At 36.7% G+C, this 25,357-nt stretch overlaps 1 protein-coding gene across 1 annotated transcript in view; it reads left to right on the top strand.

Annotated features, from left to right (window-relative positions):
- LOC133639377 (uncharacterized) overlaps positions 1–21,700 on the top strand; it is a 35,022-nt gene extending 13,322 nt beyond the window's left edge. Inside the window, exons 9-18 of the mRNA XM_062032640.1 lie at positions 2,185–2,268; positions 2,696–4,772; positions 5,833–5,932; positions 9,539–9,616; positions 12,603–12,695; positions 12,820–12,952; positions 13,459–13,573; positions 16,615–16,739; positions 18,751–18,834; positions 21,190–21,700. Coding sequence (XP_061888624.1) covers positions 2,185–2,268; positions 2,696–4,772; positions 5,833–5,932; positions 9,539–9,616; positions 12,603–12,695; positions 12,820–12,952; positions 13,459–13,573; positions 16,615–16,739; positions 18,751–18,834; positions 21,190–21,272 — 2,972 coding nt within the window. The 3' untranslated portion in view covers positions 21,273–21,700. The remainder of the gene's footprint in view (positions 1–2,184; positions 2,269–2,695; positions 4,773–5,832; positions 5,933–9,538; positions 9,617–12,602; positions 12,696–12,819; positions 12,953–13,458; positions 13,574–16,614; positions 16,740–18,750; positions 18,835–21,189) is intronic.
- Positions 21,701–25,357: the final 3,657 nt, after the last annotated feature.

Here is a 25,357-nt window from a genome sequence, read left to right as displayed (position 1 = left end):
TGGCCTAAACAATCCCATTAAACATAACTACAATGTCAGTAATACCACAGTATGTGGCAATTATTGTCTTTACTCGGACCTACTGGGTTGGTCAGTTTTATTCAGTAGGACAATAAAGAGATACAGTCGCGATCAAAAGTTTACATACACTTGTAAAGAACATAATGTCATGGCTGTCTTGAGTTTCCAATCATTTCTACAACTCTTGTTTTTTTGTGATGAGGTGATCGGAGCACATACTTGTTGGTCACCAAAAACATTCATGAAGTTTGGTTCTTTTATGAATTTTTTATGGGTCTACTGAAAATGTGACCAAATCTGCTGGGTCAGAAGTATACATACAGCAATGTTAATATTTGGTTACATGTCCCTTGGCAAGTTTCTGGTTGAATGTTTAACCACTCCTCTTGAAAGAATTGGTGCAGTTCAGCTAAATTGGTTGTTTTTCTGACATGGACTTGTTTCTTCAGCATTGTCTACACGTCTAAGTAGGACTGATTGATTGATTGATTGATTGATTGATTGATTGAAACTTTTATTAGTAGATTGCACAGTTCAGTACATATTTTGTACAATTGACCACTAAATGGTAACACCCGAATAAGTTTTTCAACTTGTTTAAGTCGGGTCCACGTAATCAATTCATGGTACAAATATATACTATCATCATAATACAGTCATCACACAAGTTAATCATCAGAGTATATACATTGAACTATTTACATTATTTACAACCCGGGGGGTGGGATGAGGAGGGTTTGGTTGATAACAGCACTTCAGTCATCAACAATTGCATCATCAGAGAAATGGGCATTGAAACAGTGTAGGTCTGACTGGGAAGGCCATTCTAAAACCTTAATTCGAGCCTTATTTAGCCATTCCTTTACCATTTTTATTTCATCTGACCACAGAACTTTCCTCCAGAAGGTCTTATCTTTGTCCATGTGATGTCAGATGAAACAAAAATTGAGCTGTTTGGCCACAATACCCAGCAATATGTTTGGAGGAGAAAAGGTGAGGCCTTTAATCCCAGGAACACCAAGCCTACCGTCAAGCATGGTGGTAGTAGTATTATGCTATGTTCCTGTTCTGTTGCCATTGGAACTGCTGCTTTACAGAGAGTAAATGGGACAATGAAAAAGGAGGATTACCTCCAAATTCTTCAGGACAACCTAAAATCATCATTGGGTCTTGGGCCCAGTTGGGTGTTCCAACAGCACAAGGACCCCAAACACACATCAAAGGTGGTAAAGGAATGGCTAAATCAGGCTAGAAATAAAGTTTTAGAATGGCCTTCCCAAAGTCCTGACTTAAATGTGTGGACAATGCTGAAGAAACAAGTCCATGTGAGAAAATCAACACATTTAGATGAACTGCACCAATTTTGTCAAGAGGAGTGCTCAAAAATTCAAACAGAAGCTTGCCAGAAGCTTGTGGATGGCTACCAAAAGCGCCTTATTGCAGTGAAACTTGCTAAGGGACATGTAACCAAATATTAACATTGCTGTATGTATACTTTTGACCCAGCAGATTTGGTCACATTTTCAGTAGACCCATAATAAATTCATAAAAGAACCAAACTTCATGAATGTTTTTTGTGACCAACAAGTATGTGCTCCAATCACTCTATCACAAAAAAATAACAGTTGTAGAAATTATTGGAAACTCAAGACAGCCATGACATTATGTTCTTTGCAAGTGTATGTAAACTTTTGATCGCGAATGTCCCTCTCAAGGTTGCGTCGGGTGCTGGAGCCTATCCCAGCTGCATTCGGGCGGAAGATGGGGTACACACTGGACAAGTCGCTCCCTCATCGCAGGGCATAAGAGATACAGCACAGACAAATTCATTTGTTCTGTGAGGGAGGCCGTAACCCAAAATATGTGTATCTCGAAATCAACGTTCTCCATTGAAATGATTGACAATCAATTTGAATTAAATTTACAATTTATTAGGAAAATGCATATTTCCCAGGATGCTTTGCTCATATGTTGATCAACATGCAATAATTAGCCACAATAGCTAAATAAAACAGACATACACTGACAGACAACATCATACATAAATTACAAGATAACTTACTGTAAATATTAGCAATAAAAACAAGTCAACATAAGGTGATCAACTACGCGTTCACATTGCACATGGGTACAGGACTTTATTTAATTGTCTTTTCATTGAAGGGGATGTCAGTCCAGACCTTCTGAGCTCCGTCAGAGACAGTGAGATGATGGGCATGTTTAGGGAGTCGGACGTCTGCCTACGAAGTAAGTGCGCTTTGTAAAACGATCCTCAGAGGTGTAATGTGAATATGTTTGTCATGGTGAAGTCATTAGTGTTTGCAAGCTGATACTGCAAGCCGATACTTTGTATCCCAGATCAGCACATAGAGTGAACACAGACAATACAAATTATCACTAATAGTCTTCATTAATGTGAAGCTTAAAATATATCAAACATATATATTTTTTACATATATTTGTTTTTTGTCTTGGATTTCCACAAAGGGTTTGTTGCTTTGCAAATGTGGGGAAACAGCATTAGGATTTGGATTTGATATAAACATACCAACTTTGAATGTATTTAAATAAAAAAAAATAAGCATATGAAACAGTAAAGCATGTAGGTGACCAGGATTAAGTGTATGCCATTATGGTTAAAAACTAATATAACATTTCCAAATCGTTTTCTTAGATGCCGGTAACCGGTTCCTGGCACCGCTGAACATGGGCGGAGTCATGGGTCTGGTTGAATTGGACTCCACAACCGGGATGGCCACAGTCAACATTTCTGGCGCTGGATCATGTGGTCCCTTGAACTTTTCCCTGACAGAGTTTCCCGTCATGTACGGCCACTTTGCTGAACCATGTACTGAGGCAAACATTGGCACTAATGTTTTCACATTCAGTGCTGATCCCACTACAACTTCTACAGTCAATGTTTCAAGTCTTTTTGGAATGCGCTCTAACTTGGATGACCTCTCGTTGACTCTGCAGACGTGTAACAACACTCTAGTATGCACAGTTGTAAGTTCTGGTCAAACAGTCTCAACAAGTCAGGCCAGATTCAATGGAGAAATTGCTGGCGATGTTTACATTCGCCGTAATATTGGAGGGAACGACGTAAGGATTCTTACAGATCTTGTTACAATCGGTCAAGTCAATGCCTCCCAGACCAATAGAACAGTCTACAGCTCAGTGAGCTCAGCTTCAAGCTGCGATGTTCTCCTTGGCAGTTTAGACTCCACCACCTTGACAGATCTGGGTGCCATTAACATTGGAACACCTTTGCAACTCGGGAAATCTCGCCTGGACTTGACAAGCTTAAGTAACGACACTGCCTTTCTTCTACTTCGTCCAGGGTCAACGTTCATATGTGCAAAAATCTATGATGTTCCAGAAAAACAAGTGAGCGCTCTTGTGGATATGAAAGGGATAAGTGGATACCTCAGCTTCCGCCAGTCTTCCCCTTTTGATCGGACAGAGTTCAGAGTCAACCTAATTAACTTGCGAAGCCTGGTTGGTACTTACCACGTGCATAACTTTCCTGTTCCTACTGGCAGAACATCTACGTCAAATCTTTGCTCCAATGACAATTTGGGCGGTCACTGGAATCCATTTGGTATAAACGCTAGTTCCCCAACATCCCCGAATGTGCCTGGATCAACACATGACATGTACGAAGTGGGTGACCTCAGTGCAAAGCATATGTCCCTTGCCGATCTGAACGTTGTAAATATGGCATTCGAAGACTTCAACCTCCCTCTATTTGGACGAAACAGCATTGTTGGCCGGTCCATTGTGATTCACCTAAGAGATGGTGCAAGATATGTTTGTGCAAGCATCGGCTATCCTGGTGAAGTGGTTGTTGGTAGAGCAAGGTTTCAGAGCCTCGTGGTTGGTGACATGGTATTTACCCAGCTGAAGAACAACCCTCTATCTGATGTATCGGTCTTTGTGGTTTTGTCATACGGAAACACCACAATGGCCTCAACAAGAAACCACAACTGGCATATACACATGTACCCCATCAGCTCAGAGAGGGACAATGATGAGATGCGCTGCGGCACAACAGGAGGCCATTGGAACCCATTTAACGTTGACACAGAAGACATCAGTTATGAACTCCACTGTGGCCCATATACCCCGATAGCCTGTGAAGTGGGAGACTTTGCCAGTAAACACAGCCTCCTCAACCTCAGTGCCACAGTTGGTGGAGTCGAATCGAAGAGTTTCTTCACTGATGTCACTTCCTGGTTGCCAAGGTCAGGCATAATTGGTCGATCTGTAGTCATACATGAAGCAGAGGGAGGAGGTCCAAGGATTGCTTGTGCAAATATTACAATGGTGCGTGTCCCCAAAGCAAGCCTAGGAGAGTGGTTTGGCCCTGGCATGACTACCGGAAATATAAATTTTAACCAGTGGATCCCAAATGGCCCCACACGTGTAAATGTTTCCTTGTTCAACCTAAATGCCATGGCTGGTGGTTATCATGTTCACGTTTTGCCCATTGATCCAAACAGCTCCAACCCATGCTCAAGTGCAAACATTATGGGACACTACAACCCACTGTCAGTCAACATATCAGAGTCACCCCCACCTGGAATTGGCACAGTTGACCAGTATGAGATAGGTGATCTTAGTGGGAAGTTTGGCCTGCTTACAGACCTCATTCAATTTGAGGAGGTCTTCACAGACAGCAACCTACCTTTAACTGGACCTCACAGCATTTCTGGAAGATCCGTTGTGATCCACTACACGAATGGATCAAGGTGAGAAATTGATCTTAAGCTTTCGGTCTGTCTTTGCTAACATGTTGAGGGGTGTGTATCAAATAATGGATACAAAATTTAAAAAAAGACGGTGGGACATAAAAAAAGACATTGTTCCCAAAAGAGAAGTAGAACTGAAGGCATTTCGACTACTATTAAATGTGTCATGTTATGATTGTATTTCTATATTTAAAACACTTCCTTGTGGTCTACATAACATGTAATGGTGGTTCTTTGGTAAAAATTTTGCATAGATGGTGTTTTACAGACTGTTTTTGGGCCGCTTTCTGGTGCGCCACTTTGTGGGCGGTCCTATTTACAGCCTCCACTTCGACTGCGTCTTCTCCCTCCAACTTTTTTGAAGTTTTTAGCGCTTCCAAAGCCAGTCTACCGACAGATATAAGTAAAAACCATATGCTACTTTGTATTAGAAATGGCAACAGCGGAGGATGTGTGTCCATGTACAACCCAGTCTGCCCCACAACAAGAGGATAGCAAAAAAGAAGGAGCCTACTGACTACAGCACGGACTACAATAGCGGACGCGCGAAAGGCACTTTGGGTACATTTATACCATATATGGTTTTACCCAACCGGTGACGTCACAGGTTGTGCAAATGACAAACAACTCGTTTGGAGGAAGTATGTAGAAGGCAAGATTATTTTATAAAAAGCTCTGCAATGCCTCTGCGGTTTGATTTAACATTTTCGGGACCTGTGCAGATCTCAAATACAAACCAGCAGGTACCAATAGGTAAGAAAAGCTGGTTTTGCATAATAGGGTCCCTTTAATTAATTATAAAAGTTTACATATGAATAGTTGCCTGCCATGATCACACTGCCTGAGTATTCTCTCTGCTGTACAGTTTGTATTGAGCATTGTATTGAGGCATGAACCTAGAGAAACTTACTGTGACCAAAAAAACACCCGTCCTGCATTTTGTAGATGATGTAGAATGCTGCGTGTTTCGTGTTACACCCTACTTGTTTTTTTCTTTTTTATGTTTTCCATTAATTAAAAGTGACTCAGCAACTGTTCCATGTCAAAACCCTTTTTACAGACTGCAGTGTGCTACCGTCTTTCCTGATAAAAATACAGATGGACAATGGGTCAATGCCACGGCTGTTTTTGATGGATCTGTGAATGGGACCATTTTGATGGTAAGCATCCCAAGTTTTCTACATCATCTGACCCAACCACTTTTATTTCCAATAAAGTACATACAAAGTTAGGTTACCACTGTTAGTGGCCTTTGTTCGTCAGTGTAAAATTGAAGAAATCCGCCAAGCTGCCACAAAAACATGTCATGAGATTTTCTGCTGTGTTGGACAGAGTGAATTAATTATCTCCATGGATAGTTGCATGAGGGAGGTACAGGAAACTGGGACACACTCATTAGCTTAACTTAGTGTCCGTTTATCAATGGGAAGAACCTTCGGACCCTATGAACTGAGCTCCAAGGCAACAGCTGTGCCTGTCAACCATCCTCCTAAAGAACCCATGCTGAGCTCTCTAACATCTATTAAAAAGGAGCTATGATCTGACTATCTAGTAAGAGACAATGAAGTGATTGATCTTTTAAAATCCGAATTCAATATGCCCAGCTTGGAAAAGCTCATCTTTGGGGTGCCGAGTGCAAAATTTAAATTACACCTTTTTAGCTGATATATTTTTAATATTTAGCTAATTGTTCTCCCATTTAGCTCACTTTTCTCACATTTAGCTCATTTTCTTCACACTTCATGTAGAAATTAAATAATGAATCTAAAGATCCAATCTAAAAATTCAATCCAAATGTTAAATATGAATGTTAATTTCAAATCTAAATGTTAAATGTAAATGTTGAATTTAAATCTAAATGTTGGATATTAATGTCAAATATAAATATATAAATATAAATGTTAAATATGAATGTTAAATATACGTGTTTGATTTAAATCTAATGCTTAACATTAAATATACATGTTAAATATACTGTACATCTAATGTCACAAACTCGCATGGCTGCAGTTGTTGTGACCCCAAGATGCAGGAACCAGGAGAGTGTTGATCAGGTAAGATGCTTTTAATATCCTCAACAGAGGAGAATGAAGCCGTCTTGCATGTACAGTTCTAAACAACAGTCAATCTTCGAGCACTGAGGAGACAAGCATACATAGAAACATGCTGATTGACAGCAGGTGTGAACCGGCTGCCAATCAACAGCGGGTGAGGGGAAAAAAACAGCGCTCAGCGGGACAAGCAGGAAATGGAAACAAAATAAGAGCACTAATGGGAAGTAAATACAAAACAAAGAAGCACAAACAGAAATTAAGTGACAAATAAATGTTAAATCTAAACTAATTGTTAAATCGAAATGCCTGATCAAGTGTAAAGCTAGATATTTAGAAATGGATGGATGGATGAAAGGATGAATATATACCATTCTTCCCACGCCTCCTAGCGCACAAATATTTGCCCACATCTCTGACTTCCGTACAGTGGAAGCCAATGTGCAGTGAGGAGAAGGAACAAAGATAGAAAGGGGCACCTATCGGCAACTGCCGGATTCAACTCTTTGACCAAACGATGACTTCACACTCCCTAAACTTTTAACGTCTCGTCCCCAAGGCCACTAAGAGACACACTGTTTTGACCAGATCTTAAACGCACCTGTCAACGAACATGACAACAATCGCGTTGTTTCCAGCAAATCAATGTTCAAATGTTCATAGTAAGTGCAGCAAAATTGTGAAGGACACACATTCATACTCAACATTTAGATTTAATATTTTGATTCTGTTTGAAACGTTTTTGTGTGTCTGTATAGGGATGTACGGTATACCGGTGTTAGTATAGTACCGCGATACTAATGAATCAATTTCGATACTATACCGTCTCTGAAACGTACCGGTCCCGCACCCGCGTCAAAGTCACATTGTGACATTGAGGAGCATGTTCGGCGGCACACAATCACAGAGTACTTACAAGCAGACACAGTGTGTAGACAGAAAAGGGAGAACGGACGCATGTTGGCTTAAAAACTAACGATAAAGGTGAAGTTATAACACTGAAACGCCCTCAGGAAGAGGTGCTTTAAGATATGGCTGGCTAGCTAGCTAGCGGCTAACGTCCATCCGCCGTCTGCAGTGTTTTGGCTACTTCTAAATCACTAATCCTGGTCTCTATGGTGACAAATAAAGTAAGTTTCTTACAAGTATCATCCCTGCAGGACGAGGAATAACTAAACATGCTTCACTACACACCGTAGCTCACCGGCATCAAAATGTAAACAAACGCCATTGGTAGATCTACACCTAACATCCACTGTAATGATACCAAGTACAGGCACGTATCTAGTCGATAATACTATGATTACGTCAATATTTTTTGGCATCACAACATCTTCTTTTGTTTTTTTTAAATATAAATTATGTTTATAAACTCAGGAAATATGTCCCTGGACACATAGGGACTTTGAATATGACCAATGTATGATCCTGTAACTACTTGGTATCGGATTGATACCCAAATTTGTGGTATCATCCAAAACTAGTGTAAAGTATCAAACAAGAGAAGAATAAGTGATTATTACATGTTAACAGAAGTGTAGATAGAACATGTTAAAAGAGAAAGTAAGCAAATATTAACAGTAAATGAACAAGTAGATTAATAATTAATGTTCTACCACTTGTCCTAGTGTTGACAAAATAATAGAATGAAAAATGACAGAATATGTTACTGCATATGTCAGCAGCTAAATTAGGAGCCTTTGTTTGTTTACTTACTACTAAAAGACAAGTTGTCTTGTATGTTCACTATTTTATTTAAGGACTTAACTGCAATAAGAGTTTAATGTACGGTACCCTAAGATTTTTTGTTAAAATAAAGCCAATAATGCAATTTTTTTGTGGTCCCCTTTATTTAGAAAAGTACCGAAAAGTATCGAAATAATTTTAGTACCGGTACCAAAATATTGGTATCGTTACAACACTAGTCTGTATGCGGAGTAAAACTATGGAACGAACTGGAATTACAACACAAGCAATGCCAAACTATTAATCGATTTAAACTATTTTACAAACATGGGGTTTGGTTCAAATATAGAGATGAGGGTCTTTAATTTGACCTGCTGTTGTACTATGTCTCAAAGTGTTAACATGTGCTCAATGTTTCCTTACCATTATTGCTATGTTGTCTATTACCATTGTTGGTATGTTCATTCTTCCTACATTGTTGATACAAATTATTGTTACGGTGTAATGATTATTGTTAGCTGTGGTAATGCCACTATGATACAACATTTGTATTATAATCCTTAAACAAAGTAAGAGTGAAACTCAATGTATTAATCACTGAATGGAGAACTGGGGGTTGGATTAAATACATTATCTTCTTCCCACTCCCTTTCAGGCAAAACTGGATCATCATGCTTACATACTGTACCTTTTGCATTATATTAATGTATATTATTATGTGTTGTTTACCTTGTACTTTTTTTTTGCCATTGCCTGAAATAAATGAATAAATAAAATGATTCAACATTTAAAATTAACATATAGATGTATTAATTAGATGTTACATAAGATGTTCCATTTATTTATGTTTAAATACAAAGAAAATGATTTAGATGTAAGAAAAAATAACATTAATGTCAAATAAATATTAAAATTATTTTATATATTATATTTGAATTTTTATATTTGGCACGCCAAACCCAACAATAGGAAACACATGCTTCCAGACGCCTTACATACCTAATTTCCTTATACATCATGGTCTTTCAGTTTCAGCAAACGTTTCCGGATGGAAGTAGCAGTGATCTCACCGTGCTGATAAACCTGCAATCTTCAAGAAGTACCAATGTAAGCACCTCATACACCTTTCTTCGACTAAAATCGGCACTTTGGAAACTGAAAATTTTTAGAATGGTTGTCAAAGGAATGTTTGAAAAATATGTGGTTATTCTTTCCTTGTACACAATAAACACATCATCTGTGAGAACTTTATATATGCACATACGTGGTGGAGTAAGGCAGTGTTTTTCAACCTTTTTTGAGCCAATGCACATTTTTTTGCGTTGAAAAAATGCGGAGGCACACCACCAGCAGAAATCATAAAAAAACGAAACTCAGTTGACAGTAAAAAGTCGTTGTCGCAGTTGTTGGATATGACTTCAAACCATAACCAAGCATGCATCAATATAGCTCTTGTCTCAAAGTAGGTGTACTGTCACCACATGTCACATCACACCGTGACTTATTTGGATTTTTTTGCTGTTTTCCTGTGTGTAGTGTTTTAGTTCTTGTCTTGCGCTCCTAATTTGGTGGCTTTTTCTTTTTTTTGTGGTATTTTCTTGTAGCAGTTTCATGTCTTCCTTTAAGCGATATTTCCCTCATCTACTTTGTTTTGGCAATCAACAATATTTCCGTTGTTTTTATCCTTCTTAGTGGGGACATTGTTGATTGTCATGTCATGTTCGGATGTACTTTGTGGACGCCGTCTTTGCTCCACAGTAAGTCTTTGCTGTCGTCCAGCATTTTGTTTTTGTGTAAAACTGAACTGGCTACAAAGTAGCTTCGTTCTGCATAGCCATCCCTAAACTTCAATGCCTTTTCTTAGGGGCACTCACCTTTTGTTTATTTTTGGTTTAAGCATTAGACACATTTTTACCTTCAAGCTGCCTCCCGCTGTTTCCTACACCTACAAAGCAATTAGCTACCAGCTGCCACCTACTGATATGGAAGAGTATTACGTTACGCTGCCGAGCTCTAGACAGCACAGACACTCAACAAAAACACATAATTTGCAGACTATAATTACTGGTTTGCAAAAAATATTTTTAACCCAAATACCCTAATTGGGTTAAACATTTTTTATGCAAACCAGTAATTATAATCCGCAAATAATGCGCCGTTGTTGAGTGTCTGTGCTGTCTAGAGCTCGGCAGAGTAACCGTGTAATACTCTTCCATATCAGTAGGTGGCAGCAGGTAGCTAATTGCTTTGTAGACGTTGGGAACATGGTTTGTCGTGATCACAATATGCAGACGACAGCATATTGTGGAGGTAAAAAGGTATCTAATGCTTAAACCAAAAATAAACAAAAGGCATCGAAGCTTCGGGATGGCAATGCAGAACGAAACTAAAACTGAACTGGCTGCAAAGTAAACAAAAACAGAATGCCGGACGACAGCAAAGACTTACAGCGTGTGGAGCAGACGGCGTCCACAAAGTACATCCGTACATGACATGACAATCAACAACAAAATAGGAGCGCAGGACAAGAACTGAAACACTACACATAGGAAAACACCAAAAAACTCCAAATAAGTCTTGGCTTGATGTGACGGGTCATGACAGTACACCTACTTTGAGACAAGAGCTATAGTGATGCATGCTTGGTTATGGTTTGAATTCATATCCAACAATTGCGAGAACGACTTTTCATTGTCAATATCGGCTGCTTAGTTTCATGTTTTAATGTTTTCTGCTGGTGGTGTGCCTCTGGACTTTTTCAATGAAAAAAATGTGCCTTGGCTCACAAAAGGTTGAAAAACACTGGTTTAGACAATGTGTGGTAGAAACAAAATAATTATTAAGATAACAATGGCCCCAGTCGGCAGTGTTTTAGTTACTTCTAAATCACTAATCCTCGCCTCCATGGCGACAAATAAAGTACGTTTCTTACAAGTATCATCCCTGCAGGACGAGGAATAGCTAAACATGCTTCACTACACACCGTAGCTCACCGGCGTCAAAATGTAAACAAACGCCATTGGTGGATCTACACCTAACATCAATCAATCAATCAATCAATGTTTATTTATATAGCCCTAAATCACAAGTGTCTCAAAGGGCTGCACAAGCCACATCCACTGTAATGATACCAAGTATAGTAGCGTATCTAGTCGATCCTACTATGATTACGTCAATATTTTTTGGCATCACAACAACTTCTTTTGTTTTTTATTTATTTATATTATGTTTATAAACTCAGGAAATATGTCCCTGGACACATAGGGACTTTGAATATGACCAATGTATGATCCTGTAACTACTTGGTATCGGATTGATACCCAAATTTGTGGTATCATCCAAAACTAATGTAAAGTATCAAACCACAGAAGAATAAGTGATTATTACATTTTAACAGAAGTGTAGACAGAACGTGTTAAAAGAGAAAGTAAGCAGATATTAACAGTAAATGAACAAGTAAATTAATAATTCATTTTCTACCACTTGTCCTTAATAATGTTGACAAAATAATAGAATGATAATTGACACAATATGTTACTGCATATGTCAGCAGACTAATTAGGAGCCTTTGTTTGTATACTTACTAATAAAAGACAAGTTGTCTTGTATGTTCACTAAACTTGCAATAATAAACATATGTTTAATGTACCGTAATATTTTTTGTTAAAATAAAGCCAATAATGCAATTTTCTGTGGTCCCCTTTATTTAGAAAAGTACTGAAAAGTACCGAAAAGTATCGAAATAATTTTGGTACCAGTACCAAAACATTGGTATCGGGACAACACTAGTATGGACAAACGGGGCCAATTATTTTCAATGTGTTTTTATTTTTGTACTTGTCTTAATCCTTTTGTATGTGTTTTACACTTTTCTAAACTTTTTTTTTTTTTAAGCCTAACCAGTGACGAGGGTTGCAAATTAGCCTGTGGCTAGAAGTCTTACGTACTTTGACATCGGTCACCTATGGGTAGCAATATTTAATTGTACTGTCCCTGTCAAATGAATACAAAAAAATTATAAAAAATAAAAATAAAAATCATTAATCAAAAGAAGACGATACATAATATGCTTTTCGGCTCTCTTTATTTGCAGGCGACGCTCACCATATCGAACAACAGTATCAGCAATAACAACCAGTGTCCTGATGGCGAAGACGTTTTTGATCCTTTCAAAATGACATCACAGGTGAGGCTTAAAAAGCTTGGACGATATTTTTATTTTTTTGGATGACTGCCTAAATATACCCATTTTGTGGGATTAACAGGATGAAAACATTTTTTTTTTTTATTGTCAATGATTCTCTCTGCAGACTTCAAGCTGTTCTCTCGACTACCCTCTTGGTTGTGTAGTGGGGGGAGTATCTGCAAGACATGGCCCAGTCAGCCTCACCCAGAGACAACTCTACACTGACAGTATCATTGAACTCTCTGGGGATAACACAGGTGACGACACTGTCCTGGTAGTCGTTGTATAAAATTCTTATTTCTGTTTGATGACATGATAACGTTAAAAACTGGAACGGAAAGTTAACATTGAATTCTTAGTGGATGTCAGACCAAAAGTGCAGTTCAAACAAGGCATCTCCTGTTGATGCTTTAGTGCGCAATTAGACAATAAAAGGACTACCATGGGTATGAAGTAGCTGTTCAACCAGAAAGATTCCATTCCGGTTTTTGAAAACCACAGGTTTGTGTTATGCAGTTTGTTTATACAATATGTCAGGGGACAGTTTATATCTACTCCGTTGGCTTAAGGCTACAAATAAGCAAGTACAATTATGATTTTTCTCCATTTATAAGGGTTCTTGGTTTTTCGCCAGTTATTAGGATTTTTTTACGAGTCTATGAACTCTCACACACTCCTACAGAAAAAGGGTAAACTGTGCAATTGAATAACCTAAATGTATACCTTTCAATAATGGTGGAGTCTGTGTTGCTTTGTGTCGTAGTGGTCCACAGAGCCATGGTGCTGAAGGATGGTGATGACATCATCGCATGTGCAATCATCAACCCATTATCTCCCTCAGCGAACCAGACCTTTCCCACAGTAGCAAATTTCAGCCGGTGAGTGTAGAATGTAGAATGCATATAACGTGTCACACACAATACATCAGAATAACGCTGAATTAGAATGTCTGTGCACTTTATTAGAATATTATGGTTTGCCTCAACCAAGGAGGAACACCACTGATAACTAATTAGAAATGGTTCGGTTACATTTCTTACGACACTGATGAATTTTGTTTTGAATTGAATGTACTGCTGATATTTTAGTTTCCCAGTTCTCTTTGAAGTCATTAGAAGTTTTAGTTTTAAAGGAGTCATAGTATGCAAAACCCACTTTTCTTGCCTGCCCGCACCTGTTTTGTGTCTTTGAGATCCCCATAAATGGCAAAAATGTCACTTCAATTCATGGAGGCATTGCCGAGATATTTGTAAACACCTTGTTCCAAACAATTCCAAACGAGAGTTGCCATGAATTCGAGTCATCCCTGGTTTATCACAGTTAATTCGGAACGGACATGACCGCAATAAATTAATTTCCGCGGAATATTATCATTAATAAATCCAATATTTTCATATCACAAACAGAATCAAAAATACTTTAATAATCCCCAAAGGGAAATTAAGATTGTGATTAAGATAGAGTGTGTTTGGGGTCATTGTCCTTTTGGAACACCCAACTGCGCCCAAGACCCAACTTCCGGGCTGATAATTTTAAGTTGTCCTGAAGAATTTGGAGGTAATCCTCCTTTTTCATTGTCCCATTTACTCTCTGTAAAGCACCAGTTCCATTGGCAGCAAAACAGGCCTCAGCGCATAATACTACCACCACCATGCTTGACGGTAGGTATGGTGTTCCTAGGATTTAAGGCCTCACCTTTTCTCCTCCAAACATATTGCTGGGTATTGGTATTCATCTGACCACAGAACTTTCCTCCAGAAGGTCTTATCTTTGTCCATGTGATGTCAGATGAAACAAAAATTGAGCTGTTCGGCCACAATACCCAGCAATATGTTTGGAGGAGAAAAGGTGAGGCCTTTAATCCCAGGAACACCATGCCTACCGTCATTGCATAACAATACAATGGGCCCACACCGACATAGATGTGAAACTAGTTTAAATAGTCTAAGGAAGTGAAACACATTGTCACTAACCTCCCCCAGGTGAATGAAGACAGTGCTAAGTGGCAGGGGTGAAGCTAAAATAGGAAACACAAACAGAACAGAAAGTGGAGATATAAATAAGAGTGCAAGACAGGAAGTGAACAAAAAAAACAAAAAAACACCCCAAAACCTAAACAAAGAACGAACAGGTCATAACAATTTGGTAATAGCAGAAGAGAAAGTCAAACTTGAATACAAATAGAGGGAGTAGACACTGACAGGGTAAATGAAACATAATTTTTGGGTGTAATAATAGATGAAACAATTACAAAACCCATGTTGCTCCTGATGCCGCGTCATCAGTAGGTGAATGTGCTAACAGTGTCAAAGCGCTTTGAGTACCTTCAAGATAAAAAATAAAAAAAAGTGCTGTACAAGTGTAATCCATTTCAATATGGGGATATAAACACAAAAGTACACTTCATTCACGAACTGTTACAATAAAGTCGAGTTGAAATAATACATAAAGTTGGCTATCGTGAACATTCAAAACCTTCATTTATTGAAGGAAAAACTTTGAAATTAAATGATTTGGTGTATTTGCAAACAGCTAAGATAATGTACAAGGCAAACTATAACCTGCTACCCAAAAATTTACAACAATAATTGTTATCAAAAGAGAAGGAATATAACCTTAGGGAAAAAAATACTTTAATACATTTGTAAGCACATACAACACCTTTAGTGTATAAGCATGTGTTTTAAAGTGTGAAATGAATCAAGCAAAGAAGTCAAATAAAGTACTTGTATGATCCAGTTTAAGAAAGTGTTCAAACTCAAAGTACAAGAAAGAAGAATCCTGATAAACATTTTGAACCTTTTTGAAAAATAACAATCGTATTTATCTCATTATGTAAATCATTACTTATTTATTTATGTGAACTTTATTATTGTATTTTTATGTATTTTATATACAGTATATTAGGGCTGTGAATCTTTGGGTGTCCCACGATTCGATTCAATATCGATTCTTGGGGTCACGATTCGATTCAAAATCGATTTATTTTCAATTCAAAACGATTCTCGATTCAAAAACGATTTTTTTCCCGATTCAAAAGGATTCTTTATTCATTCAATACATAGGATTTCAGCGGGATCTACCCCAGTCTGCTGACATGCAAGCAGAGTAGTAGATTTTTGTAAAAGACAATGTTTTATCAACTGATTGCAATAATGTAAATTTGTTTTAACTATTAAATGAACCAAAAATATGACTTATTTTGTGAAAATATTGGACACAGTGTGTTGTCAAGCTTATGAGATGCGATGCAAGTGTAAGCCACTGTGACACTATTGTTCTTTTTAAAAAAAAATTATAAATGTCTAATGATAATGTCAATGAGGGATTTTTAATCATTGCTATGTTGAAATTGTAACTAATATTGATACTGTTGTTGATAATATTCATTTTTGTTTCACTACTTTTGGTTGGTTCTGTGTTTGTGTCTCCTCAATTGCTCTGTTTATTGCAGTTCTGAGCGTTGCGGGGTCGGGTTTGGTTTTGGAATTGGATTGCATTGTTATGGTATTGCTGTGTATTGTTTTGTTGGATTGATTAATTAAAAAAATAAAGATAAAATGTTTTAAATTAAAATAAAAATCGATTTTTTTAAAATGAGAACCGATTCTGAATCGCACAACGTGACAATCGCGATTCAAATTCGAATCGATTTTTTCCCACACCCCTAATATATATATTTACTTACGCATTTATTTATTTATTCAGTGTTGCGTTACAGATTGAGTGCAAACAAAAGTGTTCGAAATTGCTGTGAAATCCCTTGATTGAAAAATTGTAAATGTAATGTTTTTCCAACTGTCTTTGTTGATGTTGCGCTCCTATCATATACAAAACACAATCCCATGAGGAATAGCATTTAATTAAATACCAGTCACTTGCTCAGTGCTCACAAGGTGTTCTATTTTTTCCCCCCCAGATATGACTTTCGGAGGAGGGTTGCTGAAATACTGGAGATGGACTTACAAAGAGTGACCATTCTGGCCAACTCTCCCATACCTGTAAATAATGAAACGTGCCAACAAGTCACCTTTATGATATCAGGTATGCATTATGCCAATTACACTACAATAATATTTACTCAAGCGGCTACCTAGAGGGTGCTAACTTTCGAAAGTGTTCTAAGCATTACATCCCACTTTCTTCTGGCTTTGAGCATGTAAACTACACCTCAAGTAACACTCAGTGGCCTAGTGGTTAGAGTGTCCGCCCTGAGATCGGTAGGTTGTAAGTTCAAACCCCGGCCGAGTCATACCAAAGACTATAAAAATGGGACCCATTACCTCCCTGCTTGACACTCAGCATCAAGGGTTGGAATTGGGGGTTAAATAACCAAAAATGATTCCCGGGCGCGGCCACCGCTGCTGCTCACTGCTCCCCCAACCTCCCAGGGTGTGATCAATGGTGATGGGTCAAATGCAGAGAATAATTTCGCCACACCTAGTGTGTGTGTGACAATCATTGGTACTTTAACTTAACTTTTTAACACACACTGATTATGTTTGTTGTCAACTAATGGTAGAGATTTGGCAAAGTTTAGCTACTAATGTTTGCTCTCATTACATGTATATTATATTATAACAACATAACATGACTGCAAATTAGCTCTCTTGGGCCCTGACTACATTAAACGACTAATTTTTTAGCCTAAGCACCGTGTCAGCCACACTAAACCAGCGTTTAAGGTCCCCCTCATTGGATAATTTTTTACACGGGTAAGTGCGGCGTGTATTTCTTGAATCTCCGGCTGTTAGCTTTGTATGGACTCATTGATCGTTTACAAACTGAGTTCGGAGAGGAAGTGACGCCAGAAAGTGACGTCGCCAGCTTCATAATAAAGCGGTTTCGTAACTCGGAGCTAACCACTGGAAATATGGAGGCGAGTCAACCAGAAATGCCCGTGTTTCTCCTTCCGTCTGTGCAGACGCTTGTGGAAATCACACATGAATACCTTAAGAGAAACCGATTGCAGCTATTCGGGATACAACACTTCTCAGACGGCAAGAAAACTTTCGAATGTACAGATCAGCTGTTATTCTACTTACCGAAAAACTTTGTCCATTGGTCGAAGGAGAGACAACGAGGATGTGATAAAAAAAAAAAGGTTGCGCGTGCTTTGTATTACCTGGCCGTCGAGGGAAAACTACGGAAAACAGTGATTGCTTTTGGACTTGCAAAGCAGACTGTATCAGTTATTGTCCAACAAGTATGCTGCGGACTCAACGTCTAGGTCCAGAGTATATAAAGTCACCAAAAAGGAATGGACAATGAAGGTGAAGGCAGAAGAGTGACGAGTGTCTTGACCAGATATCTAGATCCCTAGATTGATTGATATAAAATGTTCTTTATCACATTGTTTACTTCCACGTGTCCATTAAAGATTTGATTAATTTATGATGTCTAATGTGTGATTCACTATAATAGGGCCCCACAGCACACTGGATTCCAGTTTATTGAAATACCACAACACTGGATATTGTTCATATAAGTTACATTTAAGAACTTGCACACAAAGCAACACTGGAGGTGACTATGACGTGCGCATTTTCCGTTGCGCCGGCGGACGAAGGGGGTCTTAAACGACCATTGTGTGTGTGTGTGGACAAGGATAAGGTTAGGTGGGATTTACCCTGGATAACCTTAGCCTTAAAAGGGGGCCTTGGACTGCTTTTGTGTGTATGTGCACACGCTCCATGCCTGTACGTGATTACGAACCAGGGTGAGTTACAAGCATGAACAGCAGACTAATTCCTCGGGCCGACGAGCAAGTTGTTTTCAATATATTCAGTAAGTGTGAAAAATATAGACATTTGAAGAAATCTAAACATATAGACAGGTACAGTACGTGAAACATCTTCAGTCTTGTAACAATGATAAATAAAGGGTCTCACACAATAAACACACACAACTCCTTCTCTGAAATTCCCACACATCACCATACAACTTTCTCTAGAATGTCCTAGTAACGCCACACCCGGTTTTCCCTTTCAGCATTAGAAATGTGATTCACAAGCACGGACAGCTTATGTAACGGAGCATTGTCTTTGTCTTCAAGGGGAGGTGGATGCAAATCTTCTGAGCTCCGTCAGAGACAGCGAGAGGATGGGCGTGTTCAGAGAGACGCAGCGCTGCTCGAGTAGTAAGTATGCTTTTTAATAGGATCCTCAGATGAGTCATGTAAATACTTGATGGGTTAAGGCAGGGGTCGGCAACCCAAAATGTTGAAAGAGCCAAATTGGACCAAAAATACAAAACAAAAATCTGTCTCGAGCTGCAAAAAATTGAAAGCCTCATATAAGTGTTATAATGAAGACAACACATGATGTAAGTGTCTATATTAACTATATTAGCCTACTATCAAAATGACTTTAAAAGTCTTATATAAGTGTCATAATGAAGGCAACACATGATGTAGTCTATATTAGCTATATTAGCCTACTATCAAAATGACTTTAAAAGTCTTATATAAGTGTTATAATGAAGGAAACACATGATGTAAGTGTCCATATTAGCTATATTAGCCTACTATCAAAATGACTTTAAAAGTCTTATATAAGTGTTATAATGAAGGAAACACATGATGTAAGTGTCTATATTAGCTATATTAGCCTACTATCAAAATGACTTTAAAAATCTTATATAAGTGTTATAATGAAGGCAACACATGATGTAAGTGTCTATATTAGCTGTATTAGCCTACTATCAAAATGACTTTAAAAATCGTATATAAGTGTCATAATGAAGGCAACACATGATGTGTCTATATTAGCTATATTAGCCTACTATCAAAATGACTTTAAAAGTCTTATATAAGTGTTATAATGAAGGCAACACATGATGTGTCTATATTAGCTAGATTAGCCTACTATCAAAATGACTTTAAAAGTCTTATATAAGTGTCATAATGAAGGCAACACATGATGTAAGTGTCTATATTAGCTGTATTAGCCTACTATCAAAATGACTTTAAGTCTTATATAAGTGTCATAATGAAGGCAACACATGATGTGTCTATATTAGCTATATTAGCCTACTATCAAAATGACTTTAAAAGTCTTATATAAGTGTCATAATGAAGGCAACACATGATGTGTCTATATTAGCTATATTAGCCTACTATCAAAATGACTTTAAAAGTCTTATATAAGTGTCATAATGAAGGCAACACATGATGTAAGTGTCTATATTAGCTATATTAGCCTACTATCAAAATGACTTTAAAAGTCTTATATAAGTGTCATAATGAAGGCAACACATGATGTAAGTGTCTATATTAGCTATATTAGCCTACTATCAAAATGACTTTAAAAGTCTTATATAAGTGTCATAATGAAGGCAACACATGATGTACCGGTAAGTGTCTATATTAGCTAGATTAGCCTACTATCAAAGGCTGATGCAAATCTTCGTTGACAGAAATGTTGTATTTTAATTTTTATTCTACACATTTTTGCAACATTGGACATCATTAGTAAAATGGAGGCTTCTCACAGGATGAGATAACTTCTGGAAATTACTGGCTCAGAATATCCAAAGGTATAGATGTGTGTGTCCAAGTTTAAGGAAACGACAGGCCGTCTTCTTCTAATGGATGTATTACAATATTTGCAAGCTGGGTAAAGTTTGCTGTGGTCTGGAACAACATGGTACACAAACAACTATGATGACAATATTACATACAGATAACGTTTCATGAGACATGCAAATATAAATTAAATACACAGAGAACATTAGTAAAGGAACTTAAATGAGCTGAAATATACCTACAAACGAGGCAAAATGATGCAATATGTACATACAGCGAGCCTAAATAGCGTGTGCACATGAAAACGAGATGCTGCATCTCAAGGGGTTTACCATTAATAAATTCAAATTCAAATTCATGCAGTGACCAAATATGCCTGATTAGCACTCCAACAAATCAATAACATCAACAAAGCGCGCCTTTGTGCATTCAGGCACAGTATAAAACGTTTGGTGGACAAAATGAGACAAAGGAGGACTGGAACATTTTACATGTAAACAAACTGTTGCGTCACAGTCCACACTATGGTGAGTTCGGAACCGCCGAAATTAGTAGGACAAAACGATGTTCACCAAATGCTCTCATCAGTGAAGCACACACACAAACATATTAAACAGTGGGCTTTCTAACAATTAGGAAGGTTTGTGTCATGTTTGTCCTCAAACAAAAAACATACGAAAACAAAAAACATATTTTCCCCCCATCTTTTTCGATTTTCAATCTTAAAAATGCTCCAGGGAGCCACTAGGGCGGCACCAAAGAGCCGCATGTGGCTCTAGAGCCGCGGGTTGCTGACCCCCGGGTTAAGGCATACCAGACTCATGCAGTCTGCTTTAGGGTGTCTCATGTAAACGGTATTTCCAAACCTGCCTAACAAAATAACTATAAAGTGTCATTGTGTCTGCCAAATAATTGTATGTTTCATTTATTTTCATTCTTAACGTCAATAATGTGATGTTATTTTCACAGGGAACTCAGGTCAATTGCTGCGGCCCATAAACATCTTCATCTGGTTGATACCTGCTCTCCTCTACTGCTTGGGTATATTTTAAATCAGGGGGTCTCTACTTTTGTCAAGCTACTGTACACTTTGACAAATAAAAAACGAAAGAAAAAAAAAGAAAAGATGTGAGGTATTTTTGTTTAATTTGTATGACTGCCAAGGTTTAAATTGTATTTTATTTACAAAGACAATTTCCGCTTAACTGTGCGGTCTATAATAAACAATTGTTAAATGTCTAAACTGATGATTTGTAAAAAATATTAAGTGTTTAGGCCAATATTCTGTGGAACTTTGGTGACCTCTAGTAGACCCCTGGTGCAAACATACTGTGACAGCATTGTTGTCGAACTGAATGTGTTTATTGAACAGAGTGCACATCAAGTTAATGTGCTCAGCTAATCTTCATAAATAAAGTATTACCATAAACACACTTAGCTTACAGTGTAATATTATGTATTTAATTTGCACATATATGTATTTAGGCGAGACCGGTTACCATTCCAAGACTCTTACTTATGGATGCAATATATATTTATATGTACATTTGTATGTAAACTGTATCCATCCATTTCTACCGCTTGTCCTATAGGGTCGCGGGGGGTGCTGGAGCCTATGACTCCCCCAATAAATCCATTGTTTGTAAAGTGTGTGCCAGTTATTTTGGAGGAAAGTTACATGCAGTTTGTGAGCGAAAACATGAGAACATTTTGCTTTTACAGAGTAAACATATGATGACTGGTTTGAGTTTGAGTTTGAGTTTATTTGGAACATGCAAGCATACAACATGATGCATCACAATTTCCAGTTTCTTTTCAACATGTTCGAAAAGGAGTAGGAAGAAGCAGAGCTTATTTAATCCTACCCCCTTTCTTTACATAACAGTTGCAAAACTTTTTGTTCACTTCCTGTTCACAATTTTTTCACAATAAACTCCATAAGTAATCACAATAAAAATAAATAAATAAATAATAGTAAGAATTTAATAATAATAATTGGTGAAGTAAGTCATATTTCATAAGATGAGATAAGTAAGATTACTTTAAGAATGAATGAATGGATGGATGAAATAAATTGAGAATGTTTGTCATGGTTCTTCTTCTTTGTACTTTGTAAACACTTTAAGTTTGAAGAGTTTCTTGAAGTGGATCATATTAGTACATTGTTTGATTGCTTTTCTTAATCCATTCCATAATTTAATTCCACATACTGATATACTGAAGGTCTTAAGTGTTGTACGTGCAAACAAATGTTTTAAATTACGTTTTTCTCTAAGATTATATTTCTCCTCTTTTTTTGAGAATAATTGTTGTATATTCTTGGGTAGCAGGTTATAGTTTGCTTTGTGCATAATTTTAGCTGTTTGCAAATTCACTATGTCGTGGAATTTCAGTATTTTTGATTCAATAAATAAAGGCTTTGTATGTTCTCTATATCCAACATTATGTATTATTCTAACTGATCTTTTTTGTAACACCGTTAATGAATGAAGTGTACTTTTGTAATTATTACCCCATATTTCTACACAGTAGCTCAGATATGGTAACACTAGTGAGCAGTAGAGAATATGAAGGGATTTTTGGTCTAGAACATGTTTTGCTTTATTCATTATTGACATGTTTCTTGCAACTTTATGTTGTATATTTTTTACGTGAGATTTCCAGTTCAATTTATCATCAATCATTATACCTAGAAATTTGGTTTTGTTTACTCTTTCAATTTCTATTCCGTCTATTTGTATTTGTGTTTGACTTTCTCTTGAATAGTATGCATATCGATATCAAGTTAACTACACTTTAAAAAAAAATTCTGTAAAAAAACGGTCATCTACTGGCAGCTACGGCTGCCAAACGAAAACCATAAAATTAAAGTAAAACATTGTAAACCAAATAATGATCAAAAACATATTTACAGAAATTTTCATGAAACGTTTTGCGGAAAAATATCGTAATTTTACAGATTTTTACTAAATTATTTAGATCAACCACCTTTAATAAAGTGACGATGCAAACAGTTCTGCAGAAAAATTCCTTTATTCTACAGAGTTTTTCCAAATTATTACGATCAAACACCTTTAATGAAGTGACAATGCTAGCAGAAAAATACCTTTATTCTACAGATTGTTAGTAAGGACATAGACTTTTATATAACAAGCTACATATTTAAAGAAAGATAATTACTGTAATTTTACATTAATTTAAAAGTAATTTAAGAAAACAGAAAATGCTATGTATAATTAATTTGGTATTTTTCTGTAAAACAAATAGAAATATACATAGTGTTTATCATTACTGGCATATTACTTATAATAACAGGGGGGTTGTTTATTTACAGATAATGTCTTCAATTCTACAGTTTTGTAAACTATTTTTAAAAAATAGAAAAATTACAGTAGAAATTTAGAGTAAATTAACCATAAAAATAGGATTTTTTTTTTACAGTGTACAGTAATCTCTTGTTTATCACTGTTAATTTGTTCCTGAACGGAATTACTGCAAATTGTTAATTATAAATTGAATATTTTCGTAGATATAGCATTAAAAATGGTAATCTTCCAAATACGTTCCAAGCATAAACTCAAGCAGTCAGTGATCGCGCTGAGGCTAAAAAAAAGGCACTGGTGGATTTCAATGTGCATTCACAAGGAGCGGAGCATCATTTGACGAGAGTTTTCAAATTGTTAATAATAATGATAATAATAGATTTTATTTGTAAAAAGCACTTTACATTGAGCAAACAACCTCAAAGTGCTATAGTGTATTAAAAAATAAAAATAAATAAAAATAAAAAGATAATAAAAATAAATAAAAATTAAAACTACAACAGCCTAATAGCTTTAACTAGTATGCATATATCTAAAAAAAAGGCTTTTAAAAAAAAAAAAAAAAAACATTTTTACTACTGCTAAATGTTTAAAAGGCACTCTGCCACAACAACCCTTTGTTAGGATTATTCTCAGAAATAGTATTACACACACACCACCAAACTAGCTTTTTTCCCCCTAGTGTTAGGATATGCATGTATTTAATTCCACTGCCATTTGTAGTCCATTTAGTCAGTATTTCAGTGAACTTTTGCCACACAATACACTAAATCATTCATTTCCCAAACCTTTTTCTTGGAGAATACTCGGTGGCAAGTGGGCAGCTATGAAGCAGGTCCCTGTTTACTTAGACAGGGAAGAAGAACAAAAGACCCTCTTCATTTATCTGAAGTCACTCCTTGCCACAACTTATACACTGACATTTTTCACACTGAAATGTTATACACTGAATTTTTTTACACTGAATTTTTATACTCTGAGTTTTCCATCCATCCATCAATTTTCTACCGATTGCCCCTTTCGGCATCACGTGGGGTGCTGGAGCCTATCTCAGCTGCATTCGGGCGGTAGACGGGGACACTGAATTTTTTTCACACTGAAATTTCATACGCCGAATTTTTTTACACTGAATTTATTTTCAATGAAATTATCAGCATAATTTGATGTAAAAAAATCAGTTCACAAAATTGAAAAGCAAAAAATTCAATGACAAAAATTCAGTGTCAAAAAAAAAAGCTTTTGTAATAAAGACACAAATTTACCTGTACCCTAATTTTGATTAAAAAAAATCAGCTTAAATTGTTTTATTATTTTTGTTTTTGTAGGTTAAAGTGTTTTATCTAGTGTGCTTAATTTAGCTAATCAATTAGAATTTATAAGTATTCACAGTTTATTTAATTTAATTTTTTTAATATCCAATGTTTTAAGTCAATCAAAATATGTTTATAATTTAAATAAGGATTTAGTTTTTGTTTATTTTTAGGCAAATTGATGCATTTTAAACATTTTGTTACACATTAAAAAACAATTGTCAATCTTTGTTGTAGGTTGATCTATATTTCTTTATTTTTCTTTTCTGTGATGTAACTAAGAATACACTGTTATGCACAAATGTACTTATAACAATTTTATAGTCTAATTATACTATTTAGTCACTGCGAAGAGTGGAGGTTACAGGGGGGCAGTATAACAATATAACAACTTTATAAACAATTTATTAGGGAGGGTGCAAAATGTTATCTTCTTCCTGGGTGTGGGCGTAACAGAAAATAATTGAGAAGCATTGCTTCAAGCCAGGGGTGTCAAACTCATTT

Source organism: Entelurus aequoreus, linkage group LG22 (genome assembly GCF_033978785.1).
Source record: "Entelurus aequoreus isolate RoL-2023_Sb linkage group LG22, RoL_Eaeq_v1.1, whole genome shotgun sequence".
NCBI classification, from domain to species: domain Eukaryota; kingdom Metazoa; phylum Chordata; class Actinopteri; order Syngnathiformes; family Syngnathidae; genus Entelurus; species Entelurus aequoreus.
Note: the sequence above shows the minus strand (reverse complement) of the source record. Positions and strands in the feature narration are given on the sequence as shown.